Source organism: Scheffersomyces amazonensis (genome assembly GCF_036850825.1).
Source record: "Scheffersomyces amazonensis strain UFMG-HMD-26.3 chromosome Unknown RJT21scaffold_2, whole genome shotgun sequence".
Taxonomy (NCBI): domain Eukaryota; kingdom Fungi; phylum Ascomycota; class Pichiomycetes; order Serinales; family Debaryomycetaceae; genus Scheffersomyces; species Scheffersomyces amazonensis.
In genome coordinates, this window is record NW_027042742.1 from 2,767,724 (window position 1) to 2,789,923 (window position 22,200).

The 22,200-nt window shown below is 35.9% G+C and overlaps 10 protein-coding genes across 10 annotated transcripts; 4 read left to right on the plus strand and 6 right to left on the minus strand. All coding sequences in view use genetic code 12, as the record gives it.

Annotated features, from left to right (window-relative positions):
• Positions 1–1,320: 1,320 nt before the first annotated feature.
• On the plus strand, positions 1,321–2,334 carry RJT21DRAFT_113336 (uncharacterized protein; the record flags this gene model as incomplete). The annotated part of the gene is made up of 1 exon (XM_064880153.1): positions 1,321–2,334. The coding sequence occupies one exon, from the start codon at positions 1,321–1,323 to the stop codon at positions 2,332–2,334; it is 1,014 nt and encodes a 337-aa protein (XP_064740181.1).
• A 324-nt stretch (positions 2,335–2,658) lies between these two features.
• On the plus strand, positions 2,659–4,603 carry RJT21DRAFT_119599 (major facilitator superfamily domain-containing protein). Its single transcript, XM_064881457.1, has one exon. It carries the CDS (start codon positions 2,727–2,729, stop codon positions 4,590–4,592), a length of 1,866 nt encoding a protein of 621 aa, XP_064740182.1. The 5' UTR covers positions 2,659–2,726; the 3' UTR covers positions 4,593–4,603.
• Positions 4,604–5,792, minus strand: GST2 (glutathione S-transferase GST2). Its single transcript, XM_064881458.1, has one exon. It carries the CDS (start codon positions 5,372–5,374, stop codon positions 4,733–4,735), a length of 642 nt encoding a protein of 213 aa, XP_064740183.1. The 5' UTR covers positions 5,375–5,792; the 3' UTR covers positions 4,604–4,732.
• ADR1 (DNA-binding transcription factor) lies at positions 5,769–10,499 on the minus strand. The gene has a single exon (XM_064881459.1). The coding sequence runs from the start codon at positions 10,229–10,231 to the stop codon at positions 5,825–5,827; it is 4,407 nt and encodes a 1,468-aa protein (XP_064740184.1). The 5' UTR covers positions 10,232–10,499; the 3' UTR covers positions 5,769–5,824.
• An 853-nt stretch (positions 10,500–11,352) lies between these two features.
• On the plus strand, positions 11,353–12,457 carry GRX3 (monothiol glutaredoxin). The gene has a single exon (XM_064883989.1). It carries the CDS (start codon positions 11,685–11,687, stop codon positions 12,432–12,434), a length of 750 nt encoding a protein of 249 aa, XP_064740185.1. The 5' UTR covers positions 11,353–11,684; the 3' UTR covers positions 12,435–12,457.
• On the minus strand, positions 12,458–14,409 carry RJT21DRAFT_27286 (uncharacterized protein). The gene has a single exon (XM_064883988.1). It carries the CDS (start codon positions 14,389–14,391, stop codon positions 12,481–12,483), a length of 1,911 nt encoding a protein of 636 aa, XP_064740186.1. The 5' UTR covers positions 14,392–14,409; the 3' UTR covers positions 12,458–12,480.
• A 168-nt stretch (positions 14,410–14,577) lies between these two features.
• Positions 14,578–16,656, minus strand: RJT21DRAFT_82444 (uncharacterized protein; the record flags this gene model as incomplete). Its single annotated transcript, XM_064885328.1, has 2 exons — positions 14,578–15,369; positions 15,496–16,656. The coding sequence occupies 2 exons, from the start codon at positions 16,654–16,656 to the stop codon at positions 14,578–14,580; spliced, it is 1,953 nt and encodes a 650-aa protein (XP_064740187.1).
• A 293-nt stretch (positions 16,657–16,949) lies between these two features.
• Positions 16,950–17,568, plus strand: RJT21DRAFT_27284 (uncharacterized protein). The gene has a single exon (XM_064883987.1). The coding sequence runs from the start codon at positions 17,132–17,134 to the stop codon at positions 17,531–17,533; it is 402 nt and encodes a 133-aa protein (XP_064740188.1). The 5' UTR covers positions 16,950–17,131; the 3' UTR covers positions 17,534–17,568.
• Positions 17,569–17,603: 35 nt separating this feature from the next.
• RJT21DRAFT_113342 (uncharacterized protein) lies at positions 17,604–19,811 on the minus strand (the record flags this gene model as incomplete). The annotated part of the gene is made up of 1 exon (XM_064880154.1): positions 17,604–19,811. One exon carries the CDS (start codon positions 19,809–19,811, stop codon positions 17,604–17,606), a length of 2,208 nt encoding a protein of 735 aa, XP_064740189.1.
• A 111-nt stretch (positions 19,812–19,922) lies between these two features.
• RJT21DRAFT_119607 (uncharacterized protein) lies at positions 19,923–22,042 on the minus strand. The gene has a single exon (XM_064881460.1). The coding sequence runs from the start codon at positions 21,828–21,830 to the stop codon at positions 19,995–19,997; it is 1,836 nt and encodes a 611-aa protein (XP_064740190.1). The 5' UTR covers positions 21,831–22,042; the 3' UTR covers positions 19,923–19,994.
• Between the last annotated feature and the right edge of the window lie 158 nt (positions 22,043–22,200).

The window sequence follows — 22,200 nt, forward strand, 5'->3', positions numbered from 1 at the left end:
TTCATTACCTAATTAAGAAAGCGCATTAAGTTTTGCGGGATGAGAATTTCTTTTTCCTTTTACGGGAATGATTCATGAAATTATACAGTACATAAGATCAATTTCATTTATAGTAATTCGATTAAACTGCTTTGATTTGACATGACAATACGTCACTGGAACCTTTATATTTTTTAAATTTATTATGTAGAAAATGAACCAACGAGGGGACAGCGGTAATGGGACGAGGCGGGATGGGGTCCATCGTAAAAAGTTTGTTCATTGTGAAAGTGGAGAGATATTAAATGGGCTATGAGAAGCTACGAAGTAGAAGAGGAGAGAACCTATAAGCCATATTTTGAAAGGAGCGTATATTCCCTTTCATGACCACAGCTTGTAAGCAAGTGCGGACAATGGAAGTGGTTTTTCAGGAGTGAGAGTGACCATCACGATAAGGAAAACCAGTCCCATAATGCTGCCACAGTAGTTCAATCAACTTCACAACCATTAATGCATTCAAAGAGTTTCCGTTTCAGGCACACATAAGTAAGAAAACTAAACTCTATTACGGATTGCCGAGGAAACCTCCACGAAATATGCTCGCAAATAACCATTGCCGAAGAATGAAATAGGAGTGGTCAGATGGAACAAACAATGAAAAAAGTGCATCTCTGATAACGGAAAAAATATGTGTGCGTATTTATAATTTGAAATCAGCAATCTAATTTATTTATTCAGTTTTTTTTTTATTTATTTATTTGTTTATTTATAATTTAGTTTGCTTCATTCTGAGAAAGAGGTAGAGAAGAGAGGTACCTTTGCATTTAAGTACCAACCGTAAACACATATTTAAGGCGTAGCAAAGTTAGAACCCTCCGATCACTTAAGTTGTCGTAACATCTAACGACATTTTTACGCAAATATACTGCCTAATAAATGAGTACATGAACTTTTATAATTATTGAAGCAACAGTTCGAGTTATATTGCTTGATTTGTATTATAGCATCACTGTACTATATTGTATTGTATTTCCGGTTTCATTTCTAAAATCGGTATTATCTTAATTACAATCCTTAATATTCCTTTATCTGCCTTTATTTCACATTTTATTACATTAACTGGATTATGTTTATTTCATAGGTTGTGTCAACGGTACGGTCATTAATATTTATTATTTATTATTTATTTATTTATTATTCATTATTCCCTATTTATTATTTATCATTTGTTCTATTATTCATTTGTTAACTTTATTTATTGAGATATTTATTACTTGTTAACTATTTATTTATTTGTACAATCCCCATTTTTGCCTTCAGTACTATTACATCTTATCTATAATGATTCAATTAATGTCTCCAACAACTGCATTGAAGCATACCAGCCCTCAATATTTATCATCATCGGTTTCATCCATAGTTGAACAATCTAGCAAGACCAATGTATATTCAGAATTGCCTAAATATTCCAAATCTCAAACCAAATCAACAGTATATCATCAGGTTAGAGATAATAGACACCAACATCATAGAAAGCTAAGTAAAGTTCAACTAGTAAATTATGTTAAAACAAAGATGTTAAAGCTTCAACATAATAAACAAAAGTTCATTACTAAATTCAAACAAGAAGTTGCCTTAGGGCATAAAAAACTTAAACGGGCCGGATCCACTAAAGTTTCAACTTCTGATGCAGAGTTTGACTATTATGCCGATATAGTTACTTTTGTGGAGAATTTAGATATAAAGAATACTACTTTGTTACAAGTACCAACTATGGGTTCCAAGCCACTGTATTCGATTGTGGATACAGAAGTTGATTCAAACTTGAATTTTGAAGCATCGAAATATTCAACTCCATTAACTTCACCATCACCTGAGTTATCGGTTACATGTCCACCTGAACCAGTGAATTCTCCCATATTAGAGAATGAAGAATCAATACTACCACCCTATGATTACTATACTTCAACAACCTATCAAGATAAACCTATCAGTAATCCTGTTCCAACAGCAATCAAGTACAAATCCCAATTGAACCAATTATTGTTATCACAACAGAATCAACCTCAATATGCAAGTCCGATAATATCAATTCCTCAACCTCCAATTTCGACCCCTCCCCAACTGTATTTAAATCTTAGACGATATCTTGCCGTCGAAAATAGCCAGTTCTTTAATTATTACATGGTTAAGTTCCCCGGCAATAGTCACAAATTATACTCTTATGAACCTCTTGAATATGAACTCGCACAAGTAGAAAAAATAGCGCAAACCAGTGATATAATCTTTTCGGTCGTAAGACTCTTTATAGTTTTGGTCCTTCTAATTATAGGCATAGATGCGTTAGTTAATTAAATAATATATGACTACTTTAAAGTTATAATCCGCTTATTAACCACTTTAATACTTAGTTCCGTCGAGTACGGGCGGCTTTTGAACGGCTGCTTCTGTGACCCTAATTCCGTCGTCACACTATTTTTTGCAGTCAAAAAAAATAGTGATTCCGTTTAACACCCACCGCTTATAATCGGGAATGGGTTGGATTTGCGCGGCTTTGAACGCATATACCCGGACATAGAAATCGAAAGCCTCTTCAATAGTGATGCTTATAATAGAATAGGTTTTAAATTATAAATAACAATAATTCCTAAATGTTTAATATACGGCATATTAACTTTTGACAAGACCTTAGTATAAATGCATGCCAAGATTATTCGTGTATCATATTGTTAAACCATATCGCTAAGATGTCTAATATCTCACAGAAGTCAAAGGAAGAAAATCGAAATAGTCTAGGTACTATACCCAGTCTTTCAGTTCAAGATAATGAACAAATCCCACAAGCTCTACAGCCTGAGGACTCAAGCAGTGAAATACTGCAAAAATCTCATAACGATGAAGTATTTATAGAAAGTAATGCTGGAGATGGTACTAGAAGAGAAGATCAATATGTTAAAGGGTATAAACTTGTAATTACCGTAATTTCATTATTGCTTACGATATTTATTACTGCAATAGATCAAACTATTGTGGTGACCATTCTTTCTGAAATTGGTGATGCTTTTAATGGATTTGATAAAATTAATTGGTTAAGTTCGGGTTTCTTATTATCCGTTGCAGTTTTCACAACTGTTTGGGGGAAATTTTCAATTATTATTGGAAGAAAGATTGCTTTAAGTATTGCCATTGTTCTTTTTGAGATTGGATCTTTAATATGTGCATTATCAACCAGTATGAATATGTTAATTGTAGGAAGAGTTGTAGCTGGTATAGGTGGAGGTGGTGTTCAATCTTTAGTATTTATTGTTATTAGTGAAATTATCCCAATTGAATATAGAAATTTTGGAATGATTTTATTATCAGTCAATTTTTCAACTGCTTCAGTTATTGGACCTTTAATTGGAGGTCTTCTTTCGAAAATTAGTTGGAGATGGTGTTTTTATATTAATTTACCTATTGGAGGTGTTGCATTATTATTCTTACAATGGGCTTTTAATCCTCCTCGTCCTAAGGGGAATATTTTAAAGAAGTTAAAAACTATTGATTACTTGGGTGCAACATTACTTTGTGCTGCATGTGTTTTGGTTCTATTAGGATTAAGTTTTGGATCTTCAAGTCAATTCTCATGGGATTCAGCCCAAGTTATATGTTGTTTTGTAATTGGTGGAATTATGTCAATAGCGTTCTGTGTTTGGAACTTTAAATATTCCAAGTATCCTTTAATTAGTTTAGACTTGGTTCAGTCATTAGCTTGTGATGCTTCAGTATTGGTTATAACAACCACATATTCATACCTTATTATGAATCAATTATATTTATCAATTTACTTTCAAGTTATTTTAGGATATGATGGTTGGCATTCAGGTATACATCTTTTACCTATGATTATTTCTTCAGTTATTGCATCAATTATTGGAGGAGTTACTCTTCGTAAAGTTAGAATTGTTAAACCATTTTCTATTCTTGCTGCAATCTTTGGACTTGTAGGTAATACTATTTTATTATTATTAAAGGTTGATTCAACATTAGGACAAATCATTGGACTTTTAATTTTACCTGGGTTATCTACTGGATTACAAATGCAATCTACAGTTATGCTTATGCAATTAAGTGTACCAAAGTCAGAAGGTAGTACGATTATGGGAACTACTTTCTTTAATTTTGGTAGATCAATGGGAGGTGCTACAGGAGCAGATTTAGCTACATTAACTTATAATGAATCACTTAAAGCTATTTTAAGAAAGGCTATATCCAATGAAACCAATCCTCAAATCTTATATGATTTAAGTAAAGTTAATTTAAGTGAACTTATGGTTAATACTTCACTTATTAAAACATTAAATCCTGTAACACAAGCATTTATTAAGGATCAAGTAATGAAAGCCATTAGAAATGTTTATCATTTAGCTGCTGGAATAGGTGCTTTATGTGTAATCTTTTCATTATTCCAGAGTAATCAGAGAGTACCTAAAAAGAGTAAAGGAGCAGATCTAGATGATGATGAACTGGAAAAAGGCGAACAAGAACAAGAGAAAGTAGTTAATGATCAGGAACAATCCAATGATCAACAACAAACCAGCTTAGCCAATAATACCGATACAGAACCTCGCTAAGCATTGCATTTAATATATTTATATATTTCATTTTATTTCTACATAGACTAATTTAATATCTATTGTTTTGGGTACCTATAAATGGTTAATAATAATAAATAATGTAACATCGCTCATAAATGACTAACTACATTATTTAGTTATTGTAAAATTTCAATTCCCTTTTTAACTTCAGGAGCTTCAGACAATTCCTTAAACCATTTACCCAAGTAAGTCCATTGATCAAGATCAATACCTAAATTACCAGCTGATCTGGCCCAGCCAAATACGGAAAAGTCAACAATCGAGTAATGAGTTCCAACAAAGTATAAACCATTATCTTTATTTCTGTTAATAATTTCATCCAATACTCCTAAAATTCTTTTAACATCAGTACCATAACGTTCTAATGCATAAGGAATCTTTTCTGGAGCAGCTCTTGTAAAATGAGATAATTGACCAGTAATTGGTCCTTGTTCAGCTACAGAATAAATTAAATATTCCAATTGCTTATAATATTCAACAGATCCAAATTTATACGAGAATTTATGATCTTTATCATAAGTATCGGCAAGATATTGTAAAATAGCTGCCGTTTGACTAATTGTAACTCCAGTATTAGAATCTGTTAATGTTGGAATTCTTCCATTAGGATTCAATTTAACAAACCAATCTTCCTTTTGTTCATTGGTACGAAGATTAATCTTTTGTACATCATATTTTAACCCTAAGAATTCTAAAAAGATACTAATCTTAAATCCATTAGGAGTAGCAGCAGTATATAATTTTAATGGAGCAGTCATACTTACAATTCAATTGACGGATATTAACTTAGTTAGGGAAGAGAACCTCCTAATCAGGTTAGAAATGGGAAATGGGAAATGTGGCCAAATTTATATCCTCGAACTCGTTTGCTCAGAGCCACAGTCGCCGAATACGAAAATTGTTGCAACAGTTGCGTATTGGACGCAAAATTTTACAGCAAACTCAGCCAGCGCTTAAGTACCACTTACTTAAACACAATCATATTCGGTGACTCAGCTCAATTAACTCGCCTCGGTGATAATTGGTGTAAGCTAATACCAATCAAGGGGTATGGGTAAAGTGATTGAGGGTTGCTGACAAATACGGGGTAGCCTGCACAGGGGTAGGGCGCACCCCCCTATTCAACCACCCCTAAACTACAATAACAATATATGAATAATAAATAATATATAATATAATATCAATAAATACTTTATAAAGTCAAATCTCTAAGAAATGATGCGCGATTCGTTTTCGGCCAATGACTTACGTATGTGGGCTAAACTTCCACTTAATTTCTTAAAGATAGACACCTTAATGTTAGAGTCGTACAAGTAGTTCATGAGCATTTCTCCAATTCGTAATATGTAGAGGGTCTTTTCCAAACTCTGGGCGTTGCCTGCATCCTGTGGTTGTGATTGTTGATGCTGGTTGAGATGGTGCTGTTGCTGTTGTTGTTGTTGTTGTTGTTGTTGTTGTTGTTGTTGTTGTTGTTGTTGTTGTTGTTGTTGTTGACCATTGAATAAATACAAGTTGGTAAAGTCATGCTCCAATTTGATATTAGACCCATTATTACCAGCACCATGATACTTCAACTTCAAGAAATTCTCAATCTTATCGAGCAATTTCAAGGTGGTACTGAATCGATGGTTGAGTTCAAATAACAAATCAGGCGATGAATCTCCATCCATGGTATTTATAACTGTATTACCAGCCGATGTATTGTTTTTCTTTAAAATGTAGATAGAAAATACCGACAAAATGGTAAATACATGAAATAACATTTGTGATAAGATAGAATTGGTACTATTATCAAACTCTTCATAAATTCGGAGATGAATGAATTTCTCGAATCTCACTAAACTATTCTCTCGTTCACTAATTACATTCGACTTATCTTCAATTAAAAGACTATTAAACTCATGATTATTATCAGGAGATGCCTGTTGGAGATGTTGAAGATTATGATGATCACCCATTAAACTGCCTCCATTATTATTTAAAAACCCAAAATCCGTACTAAACATGGAATGTTGAATATTATCATGATCATTAATATTATTATTATTATTGTTATCATCCGTAATATCTTCTGATTTAAACAATACTAATTTAATGATCATTAAACAACAATCAATAATCTTTAAATAATCATTATCATTAACATTATTCGGATTATTTTCAACTAAAAACTTATTAAAGTTCTTCGTTAATTCATCGAAATTACGTAACCAACTTTGTTCTTTAACCAATTTAAAATCTACCAAAGTACTGATTTTAATAAAATTTACTAATAATGCATAATCCAACTTTTCAAAATCTTGTGGATGAGTCTTGGTAGTATTATTGGTAGGTAAAAATTGAGTTAAATAATCTAATATCGTCAAGATATTGATATTCTTCATTTCTTGATATTGTTTAATTTCAAACAATCCATGAATAATACAAATAAATCCATATTTACTTAATTGATTCAATTGTCCTACTGTCTCATTACTAAACCCTCCTGATTTCGTTAATTTTAAAAGTAAATTCTTATAGATAATCTTATCTCCACTACCAATATATGTATCAATCGAACTAGATCCTAATTGTTTATGACTAAACTCTTGGAATTCTTGATAATTCTTTAACCCCCATAATGTCTCATGCACTTGGTTAGGGATTAGTAAGTTATTCAAATCATTAATACTTAATGTTAACGGAACATTATACATCATAAGCAAGAAATTCGTGAGTCGATAGATCATAAATACAATTCTAATCTGTGATTGGATGTTGATATTGTTCTTAAACTTCAATTCATCATCAAAAGTGTTGGGGAATAATGAATTACTATTACTCTTGTTATTACTGTTACTATTGATATTGTTGGAGTTATTGTTATGGTGATTATTCATAGTATTACTGGTCTTAGAAGGAGGACTCGTGGCATGGATTGACAGATTCAATTGATTAAAGATCTCTTCATCTTCACCATTAATAGAGAATAATATGACTCTATTGCTCTTAATGGATGTCTTCACCAATGAGTTTAACGCATTCAATTGTCGAATTACAATATAAACATTATTCTCATTATCTGAAAAGAGTCCATAGATCACTGATAAGGTTAATGATTGAATTAACCATAATGGATTAATGGTCAGATTATTATCCTTATCCTTATCTTTATCCCTTTCCTTATCTTTCTTACCATCCCCATCCGAAGTAACAGAATTCTTTCGACTCTCAAGATAAATATGAATGGTTCTACGAGATGCTTCATAAAGATGTTCACTATCATTCTTATTGTTGGAGAATAATGCTCCAATGGTGGCGATCAAAAGGGGTAAACATACTCGAGAACTTTCATTATTAATATCTTCATTAGCAGTCATATTCATAATTTCATATTCATTTAATTTGGAAATATGAATGAATGGGAAGTGAGATAAGAAACTTCGGATAAATGTAGCCAAGTAAAACTCCAACTTCTCATTGGTGGGGATAGTCGGAGTCATAATTCCACTGATGGGATACTTAGAAAGTGACTTATTGATCATATGCCTCATATTATTGGTGAATAACTTATTCCGACTGAAATTACCGAGCTTATACTTGGCTTTCCAACTGGATTGAGGTGGGGGTACGAGGGGTTGAGCAAATTGATTGAATGCCTGTTGATTATAACTATGACCAGATTGTTGATCTATTGAACTCTCAATGTTTAAGAGTTGTGCATGATCCAAGGTGATATCCATAAGTGATTCCGCATGAGTCGAGGGATGAGTGTACAATTCCGGACTCATTTGCGGAGGAGAGGTTGTTTCAATTCCAGATGAAGATGCCAGGGGATTGTCACCATAGAACGAGTATCCATTGGGCATGAACTTAGCATTAACGTCAAATTCATGAGTCAATTCATCAATATCATTTAAAAAGTTAAGATCAAAGTTGGTGGATGTAGAAGTCGAGGGTTTAGCTGACCGCAGACCCGAGGGGTTACCCGATACCGGGGGTGGTGGCATGCCCGAATATGATTCATCTTGCATAAGTTCATCTTCCAATTCTTGTTTAATGGGGGTAAGGGCTTTAAACATATGATGCATTTGTTGTTGTTGTTGATGAGGTCCAAGTCCCATTAATTGTTGTTGAGTGAATTGTTGATGATCATGATGATGTTGAGTACCCAAGTCGGAATTGAGATTATCAAACATTTTACCCGATAAAATGGTTTCCGGTATATCGTAGAATGAATAACCAAAGTCATTAGGAGCATCGTCTATGGGATCTGAATGGGGTTGGCTCTGATTTTGATTTTGGTTTTGGTTGTGGCTGTGGTTGTGATTGTTCTGAGTCGAATTTGATTTATTGGATTGAGTCTGTTGAGCAGCAGCAGCAGCTACCTGAGCCGCTACTCCATTCTGTAATTCCTGATTAGTGATGGTGGCTGTAGGCATCATATAGCTTAGATTATCTAGACTATTAATGCTATTGAGACTCTCGGTAGTGGATAATTTGTGGGCTACTGCACCTGTACTAGATGGTAAAGAAAATGATCCATGATGTGATACATTAAGAGGTGGACCGGGATGCTGCAAATCGACCGTTATGGAATTATTCCGAGCCATGGGAGTTTGTGATAACCCCGGAATTGTAGAAAGATTATTGAGCCAACTCATCTCATCATTCATGGACGAAGGTAACAATTGAGGAGTGGAGAATTCGACATTATCGGTATTAGGATACAAATCATCGAATTCCGGAATACTGACGGCATAATTGGCCCCGGATTGGGCCGAAAATGATGCACCTCTACGAGCTCTACCAAGTATCTTTTTACGGTTATTATCAAGCACTTGACGTTGAAGATAATTACCGGAAGTACCAGATACAGAAGATTTCCGGGTGGATCCTGTTGATGATGGACTCGAAGAAGAGGCGGCCATAGCTGTAGCCATTACAGTAGCCATGGCTTTAGGTTTTGATACTTTAGCAGGAGCACGCCTTGGCTTCTTAGTACTGAACAAATTGAGATTGAATTCAACATCCTTAGTGGAATTAGCATTAGAAGAATCATTAGTAATGATAATATCTTTACCGGAAGTGGTACCGGTATCTTTTGTAGTGTCATTCATGTCGGTGTCATTATTATCATCTTCTTCATCTTCATCATCGTCGTCATCGTCGTCATTATTGGCCGAACGCTTCATGGACTTGCGACGGAGTCTGGTGATGGCATCCGAGCATCCAGCGTGGAGTTTCTGAGCGTGCCTTAGCAATAAGTCTCGTCGGGAGAACTTACGCTGACACACTCCGCAACTGAAAGGTTTCTCTTTAGTGTGCGACCGCTCATGACGACGAAGATGTTCTAGACGGGCAAAGGCTCTGGTACATACCTGACATACAAAGAGTCGAGGTTTCCCTGACGGAGTGGTTCCGTAGGCTGTTAATTCTAGCGGGATGTTCTTTTTCGGTTTAGGGGAGTGGGCCAGGGCCAGTGAGTGAGACAGTGACTGTTGTTGGCGAGATTGTGACTGGGTCAGTGTCAGTGTCAGGGACAGGGAACTCATTCTTGGAGTCTCTGGCGGGCTGGGCTGGCTGGGCGTATAATCCATGGGGAACGTCGACTGGAGCTTTATGTGTGAGATCATTAGGGAGCGGCCATGGGCCAGTTGGTGTTAATGGTTAGTGAGAATTAATTAGTGGAAGAAAAAAAAACAAGCGACAAAAGTCTGAAGTTTTTGTGGATTTGAGTTGGGAATTGAGTTGGTTTTGTCTGCGTCGTACAGACACAAATATCGGGACCAGAATTACGGAGACGGTGGAGGCAGTCATGTCGGTACACCGTCGGTAAAGCACAATCACTGAACCGTACACTACACTGGACTGTACACGCTGCATGCTATACTAAAACTATACTATGATATATTACCTTATTCTATCCTAACCTTGGCGGACCAATGGCGGACTTCATTCTATACGACAAGAGTTTTCGCGCGGATAGCCAGACACTGAGTCATTATTGTGTCTGTTATAGACTACACACTAGTCCCGCTATCGTCCCTCTACAGTATTCTTAATCTATACTATTGTATTCAATAGCTCTTAGTCTCTATATACTATGACTACTCTAATATTACTTACTGTACTTATTAAATGTACTGTATTAATTGTATTGACTGTATTCAGGGCACTTTATTTATTGTATTTACTGTAAGGGCACCCTTACTCACTGCCAGTGCCTCTCCCATTGTTCTTTTTTGTAGTTTTTGTGGGGTAAGTGACCAACAATTTGCCCAACTCCGAGTGCAGACAGACATTTCTGTCTTGTGTGTGCATTACCCCACCTTTTTTCACACCCTTTTTCTCACCGAAAGTAACCGTAATCAGGCCTGGCCCACTCACACACGGTACCTTTTGACTTATCTTGGCCTGTCATAAGCAAAATAACCAAACCAAACCAAAAAGCCTGACTAATTACAATTGCTTGTATCCGGAGACAAACTCCGAACGGTTCAAATCTTTGCTATTATTCTCAGACCCCGACGATCTCTCGGACTACAATATCTTACATGATGACTTACGGATGACTACGCTAAGACTAATTACATGTGGCTTCATGCTCTATACGACTATATACGACTATATACGACTCTGTAGGACTCCGTACTTCTCCTATTCCATTCTGTAGCTTGCTGCCTCTCATTTGCTGTCAACCAAACTGTTGAACTTAATATTCTCTCCATTACTCAAACTGCCCCACTAAGATCAAATGTGACGTTACGCCCGTTGACTTAGTCTTGTCATCATCAACTCCTATTAATATTCGATTCTCGACTTATGCTCGAAGGAACACTTTACTCATAGTCATAATCATACTTCTAAGCATACTTACAATCATATTTCAAAGTATACTTACCATTTCTGTGACTCTCCCGGAGTCTTCTGACTCTTAATTGACTCTCTTAATATCACGTGATAACACATCACATGCACAATCACGTGAAATGAAATAATGAAAAAATTATAACACACTTTTATCTGATTAATCAGCTACCATCATCACAATTACTATTACTAAAACCACAATCACCACTACCAAAAATGCCAGTAACTGAAATCGAGTCTGAAGCTCAGTTCACCGAACTAACCAAGGCTGATGCATCCAAGTTAATAGTCCTCTATTTCCATACATCCTGGGCTCAACCATGTCAAACAATGAATCAAATCTTTAAGACAGTGGCAGACTCTAAGGCTTCAGACACTTCTATCTCTTTCCTCAGTATTAATGCTGATGAATTATCAGAAATTAGTGAATTATTTGAAGTCAGTGCTGTTCCATATATCATTCTTATTCGTAACTCGGTCATACTTAAAGAATTGTCGGGTGCTGATCCAAAGGAATTTATAAACTCATTAAATCAATTTTCATCTTCATCTTCAGCTACATCTACAAATCCAACAGCTATACCTCCAGTAGCTTCTAACGGAATACAGAAAACAAATGGTGCAGCACCAGTTCAAGAAGAAGAATCAGAAGAAGCTCTTCAAGAAAGATTAAAGAAACTTACTACCGCGGCTCCAATCATGTTATTCATGAAAGGATCTCCTTCATCTCCTCAATGTGGATTTTCTCGTCAATTAGTGGCTATCTTAAGAGAACATCAAGTCAGATTCGGATTCTTTGATATCTTAAAGGATGACTCTGTTAGACAGGGATTAAAGAAATTTAGTGATTGGCCAACCTTCCCACAATTATATGTTAATGGAGAATTCCAAGGTGGTTTGGATATTGTAAAGGAAAGTATCGAAGAAGATGACCAATTCTTTGAAAAGGCTCTTCAAGCGGTTTAATTTATTTGTATCTATATATCGGTGTATACTTAATAAACCTAATTCTCTATATCATACCCTGTGAGATCAATCCCTCCAATTCAGAATCCGACAGAAACCTTTCTCCGTCTTCGTCTTCGTTTTCGTCTAGCTCATCTATGCTGTCGTCGATAGGATCACTTAAACCTTCTTCATCATCACTGCCCTCCTCATTATTCAACTCTGCTATGGCTTGTTCGATATCTACTTCAAACTGATCTCGATCAAATCCACGTCCGTTGTGTCCGTCATTACCATGTAGATCACTAACTCCTAGCTCCTCATCAGCATATATCTCTTGAAATTTACCTCCTAGTCGATTATATAAGTATCGTGATTGCTTCTTTTTGTTATAGATGAGTGGAAGATAGTACCCATCGATCATATTCAACTCTTGCCAGGTGTTACGTAAGCGATGGACATATCTCTGATAAGCCTTAATTTGGTACATGGTCTTATTGTACTGTCGTATCATCTTGAAGTGTCGAGGAAACTTAATCTTTAATTTATTAGTGTATCCCAGTGATGACCTAACTTCAATTGATCGGAGTTTATTCCTTGTAGATCTTATCCCAAAATCCTTACTGGCTTCTCCATCAATCATTAAATCATTTAAACTTAGATCATCAACAATTTCACTGGCAATAGAAATTTCGTAATTACCATTTTGATATATCCCATAATTCTCCAAAATAGATAAGTTCAATAGGGCCGAATTGTTGAAACTATTAAGTACTTGCTCTATTGAATAGAAATCTTTCTTATCATCAGCCAAGTTTGCAAACTCTGAACTTGAATAGATTATCTTACCAATGGCATGAAACAAATTAATTTGGTTCTCTCGAATAAAACTGGTCTCTAAGTATGTCTCATCATCCACACCACGTTCCTTTCGTTGAACGTAATTACGAGCCCATAACTGGAGATTAAACAAGATGGATCGGATATCTCCGAGCTTGACCAATTCATCAAGGAATCCATTTAAGGTATGCACAGGAATCTGACTAAACACTTTCCTTTCGTATTTCATGATGTTATTAATTGTCTTCCTCACATACCGATTAGCAATAGAATTGAACTTGACAATTTTGACTTTGGGATTACTGGCCAATTCTTTTCCCAATAACGTGTCCACCGTAAGATTGTTCTCAATATTATATGAATAACTCGGTGTGACTCCCAAATCATTATTGTTATACTCAACTTCCGTTAAGCATATCACTAATGGTGGAAGTCGAGTATCCATATATAGCCATTCCCGTAATTTGTTTCGAAACTTAATTAATGTCTCGTAATGAAATATATTTGGCAATTCTTCCAAAACCACCACAGTTAAGTTACTTCCCACTCTATATTTAACATCGTTCATGAATTCATCAAATTGGTTGCTTTGATTGAATCCATCACTACTGGCAATATCCATATATTCTATCCATTTGTCATTATTGTAACTACCAAAATTATCCTGGCTGCTTCTGATGAGATCATTAGCAAGTAACTTCACTGTGGTGGATTTGGAACTGCCCGCTGGTCCACTAAGAATCAATATTCGTGGACTTGTTAACGCGTCCGGGTGGTAAATCATATCATATAACACTTCCTTTACTTGTTTTAACTTCTGAGGATTGATACATATATCATCTATTGACTTGGGAGCATATTGGTCACTCCATTGTTGATTCCCTGTTTCTGTTTCTGTCTCTGTCCCTGTCTCTTTCTTTATCTTTCTCTCTTTTTCTGTCTTTGTCTTAATTGATGCTGGTCGTTTGGCTCGCTTTACTTCTGGCTGCACTAACTCTGGCTGTCGTTTGACGATACCACTGATCTCTTCCTCATCATCCTCTATGTCTTCTATCAAGTCGTCTTCCGATTCTTCGTCGGCATCGGTCCCATCGCTATCGATTGTTATCACTGCCCTCTTGTTACGACCTCTTCTCATTCCTTAGAGGTATGCATTAACATTAGTGCTTCACCAATAACTAGGTTGATGTATTTTTCTGGCACAGATGCGACCTACCAATACACATAAATTACAAGTCTTACTATAATTACATACATTACATTACATTTAGTTCATTACTTTCATAAGGGGCTAACCTCTGTGAGCTGACAAGTAGTGAATTTATCATACACTTTCTGTAGTCACTTCTACTAAGGGGATTTGCTCTTCCACTCTCTTCAAGTAGAGAGAGTCCTGAGGCGATATAAATACAAAGTTATCTAGATGGTCCGGATCCATTCCGACCAATATGTTCTCATAAGGAACTTCCAAAACATCAGTAGCATATGGGTATACTAATAAATTCAATGAACCTTCGCTGGTATTGTTTGCAAGAATCATACCAAAATAGAACTTTCCATTGAATGTGAATTGCACCCAAGAATAAGGATGATTCTGAGCAACTATATTGGATAGTTTGTTCCATACATTAACTGTATACTTCTTGGGTCTGTGATACCGACACTTAAAAATCTCATGGTCAAAATCGTATAACATTCCATCAGCAATTCCACAAGTTCCATGATATGATCGAGTACATTTGGGTTCACTACATTGGAAACAGGCTCCAAGAAATGATTTCTGACATAATTTACATTGTAACTTCTTCTGAGCCTTTGTTATATCCAATAGTCCCGTGACAGCATTGTCTTTGCATATGTATTTCAATTGCTTTTGAAACATATTAGCACAGATCCTGTGGATTTTAAATTGACTTTGAGTTTGTGGATTCACTACATCAGAATCAACCAATTGAAACATGGGACTTGTATTAACAAACGGAATTTGCGAAAGATTATTGGGGCATAAGTAACATTCATAGTGATGAGATGGAGTTTCTACCGTTTCTACTTTTCTTTTGGAAGAAACAATCTGTCTCTTTACTATTGATTGTCTTTTAGTAGCGACTGGTTTTTTCTTAATCGGCTGCCGCCTTCTTTTGATGGGCGATGAACTTACTGATCTCAGTTTCTTTTTCTCTGACATATCATCGATTATCTTAACAACTTCAAATCCGTCGCTTGAATCTGATTGAGTATGAACTTCCTCTTGTTCGTCAGTGTCTGAAGCTGGTGGAGAGTATGGTAAACCCTTGAATTTACAAATAAGTTGTTCAATATTGATATTAACTGCATCACTGATACACTCACACTTCTTGGTCTCTTTCCCAATTGAGAACCAATCATCCAAGGCAAAATTTACTGATTCAGCCAAATTATATCCATAATTAAATCCCGCATGATAACCATAGGGATAAGTAATCATAAATTCTCCTTCATTATGAATTATATGATTAACTGTGATATTATGTTTAGCTAAGAATGATGGTGATACTAAGAATGTTTTGTGACGTAAGAATTCAGAACAATTCTTATATTCATCATTAAATAAATCTTTCATTATATTAAAGAATTTCTCTCTTTCAGCTTGAGGGATGGCATACCATTGCTTGGGAGCTCCAAAATGAAGATAATTGATAGAATATAAATCCTGATCTTCCAAGTGCCATGCAAAAGTAGCTTTCCATAATCCAGCATAGAGATAAGCATCATTTACTCCCGGTAATTTGACATCCATCAAGTCTAAAATGTTCGGTAAATGGTTAACATTCCAACTTTTGACTGAGGTTTCAAATATTGATCCAAGCATATCAGCACCATACATTGGTTCGGCATACGTTAGAGTTCTCCAATAATTCTTTTCTAATTCTTCACATCGTTCAGGTGTATATTCTGATGCATCTATATTGTATGATGAATCATAACGATGGGATCGTAATTTGTGTTTAGACTCAGATTCTCCATCAGATGAACCTTCAGATTTCTTTCGAATTGCCGGTGGTTGATAATTGGGCTTTTCAGATAATTCCTTCCATTGGAATATGTTATAAGTTCGAAGTCTTTCAATATTCTGCTGAGAGAATATACCTGGTCCATTATGATTAATTTGTTGAACAATAGGATTCTTAATGACTATTTTGGATAAATTCTTTGTCGTATACCCTTTTCTGACCTTATCCAACCATTTCTTTGGAGGTATTACTTTAACTATACCGGTTTGCATTCCATACTTGTTAATTGCTTTGTTGTACTTATAGAAGTCTTCAAACTCTTCCATTGAAGGGGTGAACACAGGAACTCCACCGGAATAGTAGGCCGGCGATACGTTAGACATGTCGGAGTCGTTTCCATATATGGAATCCATTAAGTCCTGTTCACTATGGATACCTTTAGCAGTTTATTCTATAGATTCATCTCCATACTCGGACCACTTTTCTATTTTCAGAGGTCTATGTACTGCGGCAAGGATGCCATCCCCCACTAAATCTATTAGGCAGCCATTGGCAGCCATTGCTAGCAGTGTATATGTAGAGTGTATATGTGAATTGCTTATTCAGTAAGTGAGAATTAGTATATGTGAGATATTACATACTAATGGGTTTTATGTGACTATGGTGATGTATCTTCACTAACTCTTGCTGTTGTACTACATGTCTCCATACTGTATATATATCCTGTCTCTATACTCTACGTGACTATACAATAAAACTCATTATAATCTATGACTCACTACATATCTATTACTGCATGTATATAGAAGAGGTCAACTGTACAAATGTCTATAAGAAGTAATATACTTTTTGGCAGTAATGTCTATAAGGAGTAATGTCTAAGAAGTAATGTCTCTCTCAAATGTCTATTATGTTTTGTCTCTTCTCATTGATTTTGTGCGTACACATTTATTCACCAGTGGCAACATCCTTCTATACTATGGTAGACAAAGTATAATGGCAGTACCCAGAAGATCCGTTAAACCGGAAGACAGAATATCCAAGAGTCGATTTGCTAACTCGTTAATCCTCACCATCTTAACTTTGTTAGCATTAGTGGCATGGATTTATCATGGCATATGGGCATTGAAAGTAATGATCTATAAACCCTATGGAAATATTTTAAACAATTTAATTTATGGCCCAGGAACTTTGGTAGCTAATGTGGGATTGAGTCTTAAATTAATTGGTGCCATCAACACGAAGTTGTTAACTGATAAAATCGAAGCGGATTATAAAAAGTATATATGATTAGTCGTTAAGTCATAGAGATTGTAAATATACATATACATATATATATATACTTAGTGTACTAAGTGTACTAATTGGTGTATCGTTGGTTGGTGCAGCATATGCCATTTTCATCACAATATTTTTGTAAAAAATCAAATTCTAGCTTATAGCCTATTGACTCTAACCAATCTTTCATTTCTGGTAATATTAAAGGTTCAAAACTTATAATCTTCTCGTACCAATATTCATTCAGTTTAATTATTCCTGATAAATTCTCATACATAATTTGTTGGGTGGGTGAAATTTTAATCGAGGGCATTCTTGTAGATGTAGTAGTTTCAGCTGTAGTCTGCGAATTAATGGTCAATTTATTTGCTTCTGTAAGAATCTGGATCATTTGATCACGACCTCTAATCGGCTTCATTCCCCAATCTTTGAGTTGTTCCATTAGTTGTGAAGTCGTAAACGTATTGAAGTCAACAGCTTCATCTTCTTGATCAGCTAAGAATTTCCGAATCTCTTGTGAAGAAAACAATTCACCAGAAGGACTTGAAGGCACTTGTAAAATAGACGCGTTACTTCTATCAGGTTCATCTACAGCTTTGGTGATTTCAATTATACTTACTTCTTGAGGCTCTTCATCATCTTCTGAATCGGGAATAATCTCTTCTATATCGATTACTTGATTTTCTTTCACGCCTACCTTCTTTAACCAAATGTGATTATCTTTGTCTTCAAAGTCTCTGATGGGTATCTGATGTTTTACTTCATGTCGTGTTGTATGTAATTGTTTCTTCAGTGTATCTCTGTAATGCCGCCGTTTTAAAGGTGATGCTTGTTCTTGTAGTTGATTAGAATATATAGTGGATCGTGCTGAAGAATAGATAGACTCTACATCAGAAATTATGATTTCTTCATCGGCATTATTGGGTAAAGTATGTTCAGGAGTTGTCTCTGATGAAATGGGTATCATTTTAATGGGCGATACATTTGGTGACATAGCATTATTCAATAGTTTGGCTCTCTTGGTTGGAGTCTTAAAAGGTGATACTTCAATAATTTTACGTTTGTGCTGAGGAGGAGATGACGGTACCGAAGGAGACTTACCAGTGGATGATGATATAACTTGAATCGGATTAGGAGTATCCTGACTCATAAACGTTCTTCGCTTACTATCAGCAAATGGAAAGCTTTGAAAAGATATGAGAGGATCAAGCTCCTTCTGGTGTGAATGCAAATCAATGTCTGGTTTGTATATACTTTCTTGGACTTGAATAAATGCTTGACCAGATTGAACTTGTGACTGAGAGCACGTAGCAGACTTCGAGTCGGAGATGGTGAGTTGTTCTGCTTCAGATTCAGAGTCCAGAATCACCACTATATCGGCCCCATTATTAACTTCTTCGCTGAATATCTCTAAAGATTGCAGATTTGAAGCTGTACTTTTTGCCGAATGAAAGAATTGCTCAGAGTCCAGTATTTCTGGAGGCTGTCTTTGAGAGTCCATATTCTGAGAGAGGGTTAGCACAAACACGTTATCATTGACATCATCTTCAATAAAGCTGCTTGTACTTTCTATTTCGTCATCGTGCAAGTCATATAGCCATTTGATTTCCTCATTTGAAAGCTCTGTCTCGGGCATGGTACTTGCTTGAGACCATAACCCATCTGACTCAGATCGCTCCAATAATGCCATATTCCGCGTTATTAGCTTTAAGCTTCGCTTCCTGGAAGTACGCAAATTAGGGAACTTCAACTTTATAGATCGTAGAAAGTAAGCCCAATCAGTTTTAGTAATTAACTGTGATGTAGATCCGATAGGAATGACTTTATCCAACTCTTCTTCATTCTTGATTGCCTTGATAAACCGATCAATCTTTTTCTGGTCTCCTGTGAAGTATGACAACTTATCGCTTTCAAACTGATCTCGTACCATCGAGTTCATTGATTGCTTCTTAGACTTGGGCTTTTTGAGCAGTCTTGTAGTTCGTGATTTGGGTTTAGGTTTAATGGTATTTATACTCACCTGAACATTAGTGTCGTCACTACAATTACTGAACTGTCGCAACTGACCTAGTTGACTACTCAACTTGGTCTCATGCTGTTCTTTTGCTACTGTCTCTTCGTGGATGGATTGCATCTGCGTCTGGAGAAACTGGATACTATCGTCCTCTTCTGGCGCACCAACAACGCTACCGAGCTCATCTCTCGCCAGCACTCTCTGCCCATACACTGCATCCTCTTCAAGTGGCAGCTTACTCATACCTTTATTGTACGCTGAGCTGTCGGGGTTCATAAGTGTATGTGAATATTGATATTACCGGAGATGTTTATATCGCGTCTTACTTTCGGTCGATGCGCGCGGCTCGTTTAGCGACAGCCGCAAAATCGAATTGCTGCAATTTGCGCTAATCATTAATTGCTATAATCAGTTATAAACTACTATAAAAGGTATATACGATATATATGATATATACGATTATGTTTGCTGTATGTACCGGGCTTTTACCTCCGGCTTGACATCCCAGTTCGATGTTTTCTTATTATATACGGCTATATCCTGGATGGTATTCTTAAGGAGAGCCTTGGTAAAGTCCTTGAACTGTTTCTTCGATAATTCTACCAAGGTTTGGATACTGAAGTCATTGTTTTTCTCGATGAAAACTATTAGTTCAGAAAGAATGGTTGTGTCTTGAATAGTTTTCTTTTGTGGAATGAGGATATTGGGTGAGCTTGTGTCTTGCCCTGTGCCTGCCAGAGAAGAAGATGCTGATGCTGCTGATGATCCTGAATCCTTTACTGTATCTGTCACACACTTTATAGTTTCACTAGTCTGTGTTATGCTCCAGTAATCTTTATTTGGATCTATAGGTTCGATAGTCACTTCAGTTACTAAAGGTACAGTAATCAATTTGCTAAACACATCATCATTTGTACCATCATTCCACTTGTTGATAATTATCAACGAATGAAACTTCTTTTTACTGTTTAAACTGTCCTGGTAGTTGTCTTCTACAAAATCATTCATATCATCATCTTCCGCATTCATTAATTCGTCATCTTCTTCTTCATCTTCATCAAGATCTTCACCTTCTTCTTCATCATCTTTGTCGTTCCATTCCAAATCAGAGTCATACTCATAGTCAAATCCTGTCAATTGAGTATCTATTGGATTTGACACTGGGATAAGAATACTTTGATGCTTTGAAGAACACCAAGTTCCCACATATGGAGGTTTACTATTTTCATAGAAGTGAATATATTTAATAGGAGGTAATTTCTGGATTAATTCGTATATGATGGATTCGGAGCTGGTAGAAGAGTTAAGTTCATTAACGATATCATCAGGTGTTATAGTAGTCAGTTGTGGTATACTGTTGTGTGAACTGAATGAGGCAAAATAAGACTTTAAGTCTGATTTTTCTGAAGGACATGAATTTTTTAATTCATTATCAAATTCTTCTACTTGAGATTTAAGATCCTCTTTAGATAACTGACCATTATCAGCTAAAATTACATTCTTCTGAATGAAAAATGGCAAAAAGTCAGACTCGTAATCAGACACTTTCTGGGTAGTTTGTGAACTCTGGTCATTACCAAAAGTAGAAGTAGATGCTGATTTTGTAGGAGAAGCCGCTTGAGATGGTTTGGAAGAAACTTTGAAGAAATTGGAGATTTTGGCTTGACTCCTTTCTTTCAATTCCTCCTGTTTACGCTTCTCTTCTTCTAGCTTCTTCTTCTCAGCTTCCTTGAGTAATTTCTCCTCTTCCTCCTTCTGTTTCTTTTCTCGTCTTAACCTTTCTTTCTCATCCTTTTCAGCTTGTTTTTGAAGTCTTTCCTCTTCCTTCTTCTTTTCTCGCTGAAGCTTTTCTTCTTCAAGCTTCTTTCTCTTTTGCTCTTTCTCGGCTTCTTTTTCAGCTAGTTTCTTTAATCTTTCTTCCTCTCGTAACCTTTTACTTTCCTCCTTGGCAAGTCTTTCCTCTTCTTTCTTCTTGTCTCGTTCCAATTTCTCCAATTCTCGTTTCTTCTGATTCTCAATCTTTTGCAATTCTTTCTTGGTGGGTTTCTTTACTGGCGGAGCTTCTGGAACAGGCGTAGTCAGAGTCAAATCTGGTGTAGCCAATCCTCCTCCTGCTTCAGTTTCCGAATCATCACTTATTTTAATTCTTTTACTTCCATCTTGTTCTTCATTTTCTTCTTGTTTTCTCTTGATGGGCGTTGACTCTTCGTCCAGGATAACAATTGTTTCTTTGGTGGATGGTGTTGATGCTGGTGATTGCATCCTTGCCACTACTGTATCTTCAGCTTCACTCATTATAGCCTTGTGTTACTGTGTAGTGTTAACGCTTTGGTTCGGTAACATTTGTGAAAAATTTCTACTACGCGTTGTTTATAATTTTCATGTGTTTGGTACAGTACTACCCGCGTTTTTGGGTGTGGTTGCAAATGTGCATTACGCATTGCGCATTGCTCATAGCGACTCCTCCAGTATTGGCAATGTACAGCGACAATAGTTAACCACCTAATTATTTAACTACTCTACTAAATTACTTCAAATAAAAGACGTTATAAGCTTGTATTACTAACTAGTAAAAAATTAGAAATTAGAATAAAGGAAGGAAGGAAAGAATTAGAAGCAAACCCAATAGCTAAAGAAAATGTATAGTACAACACACTTTAATAAT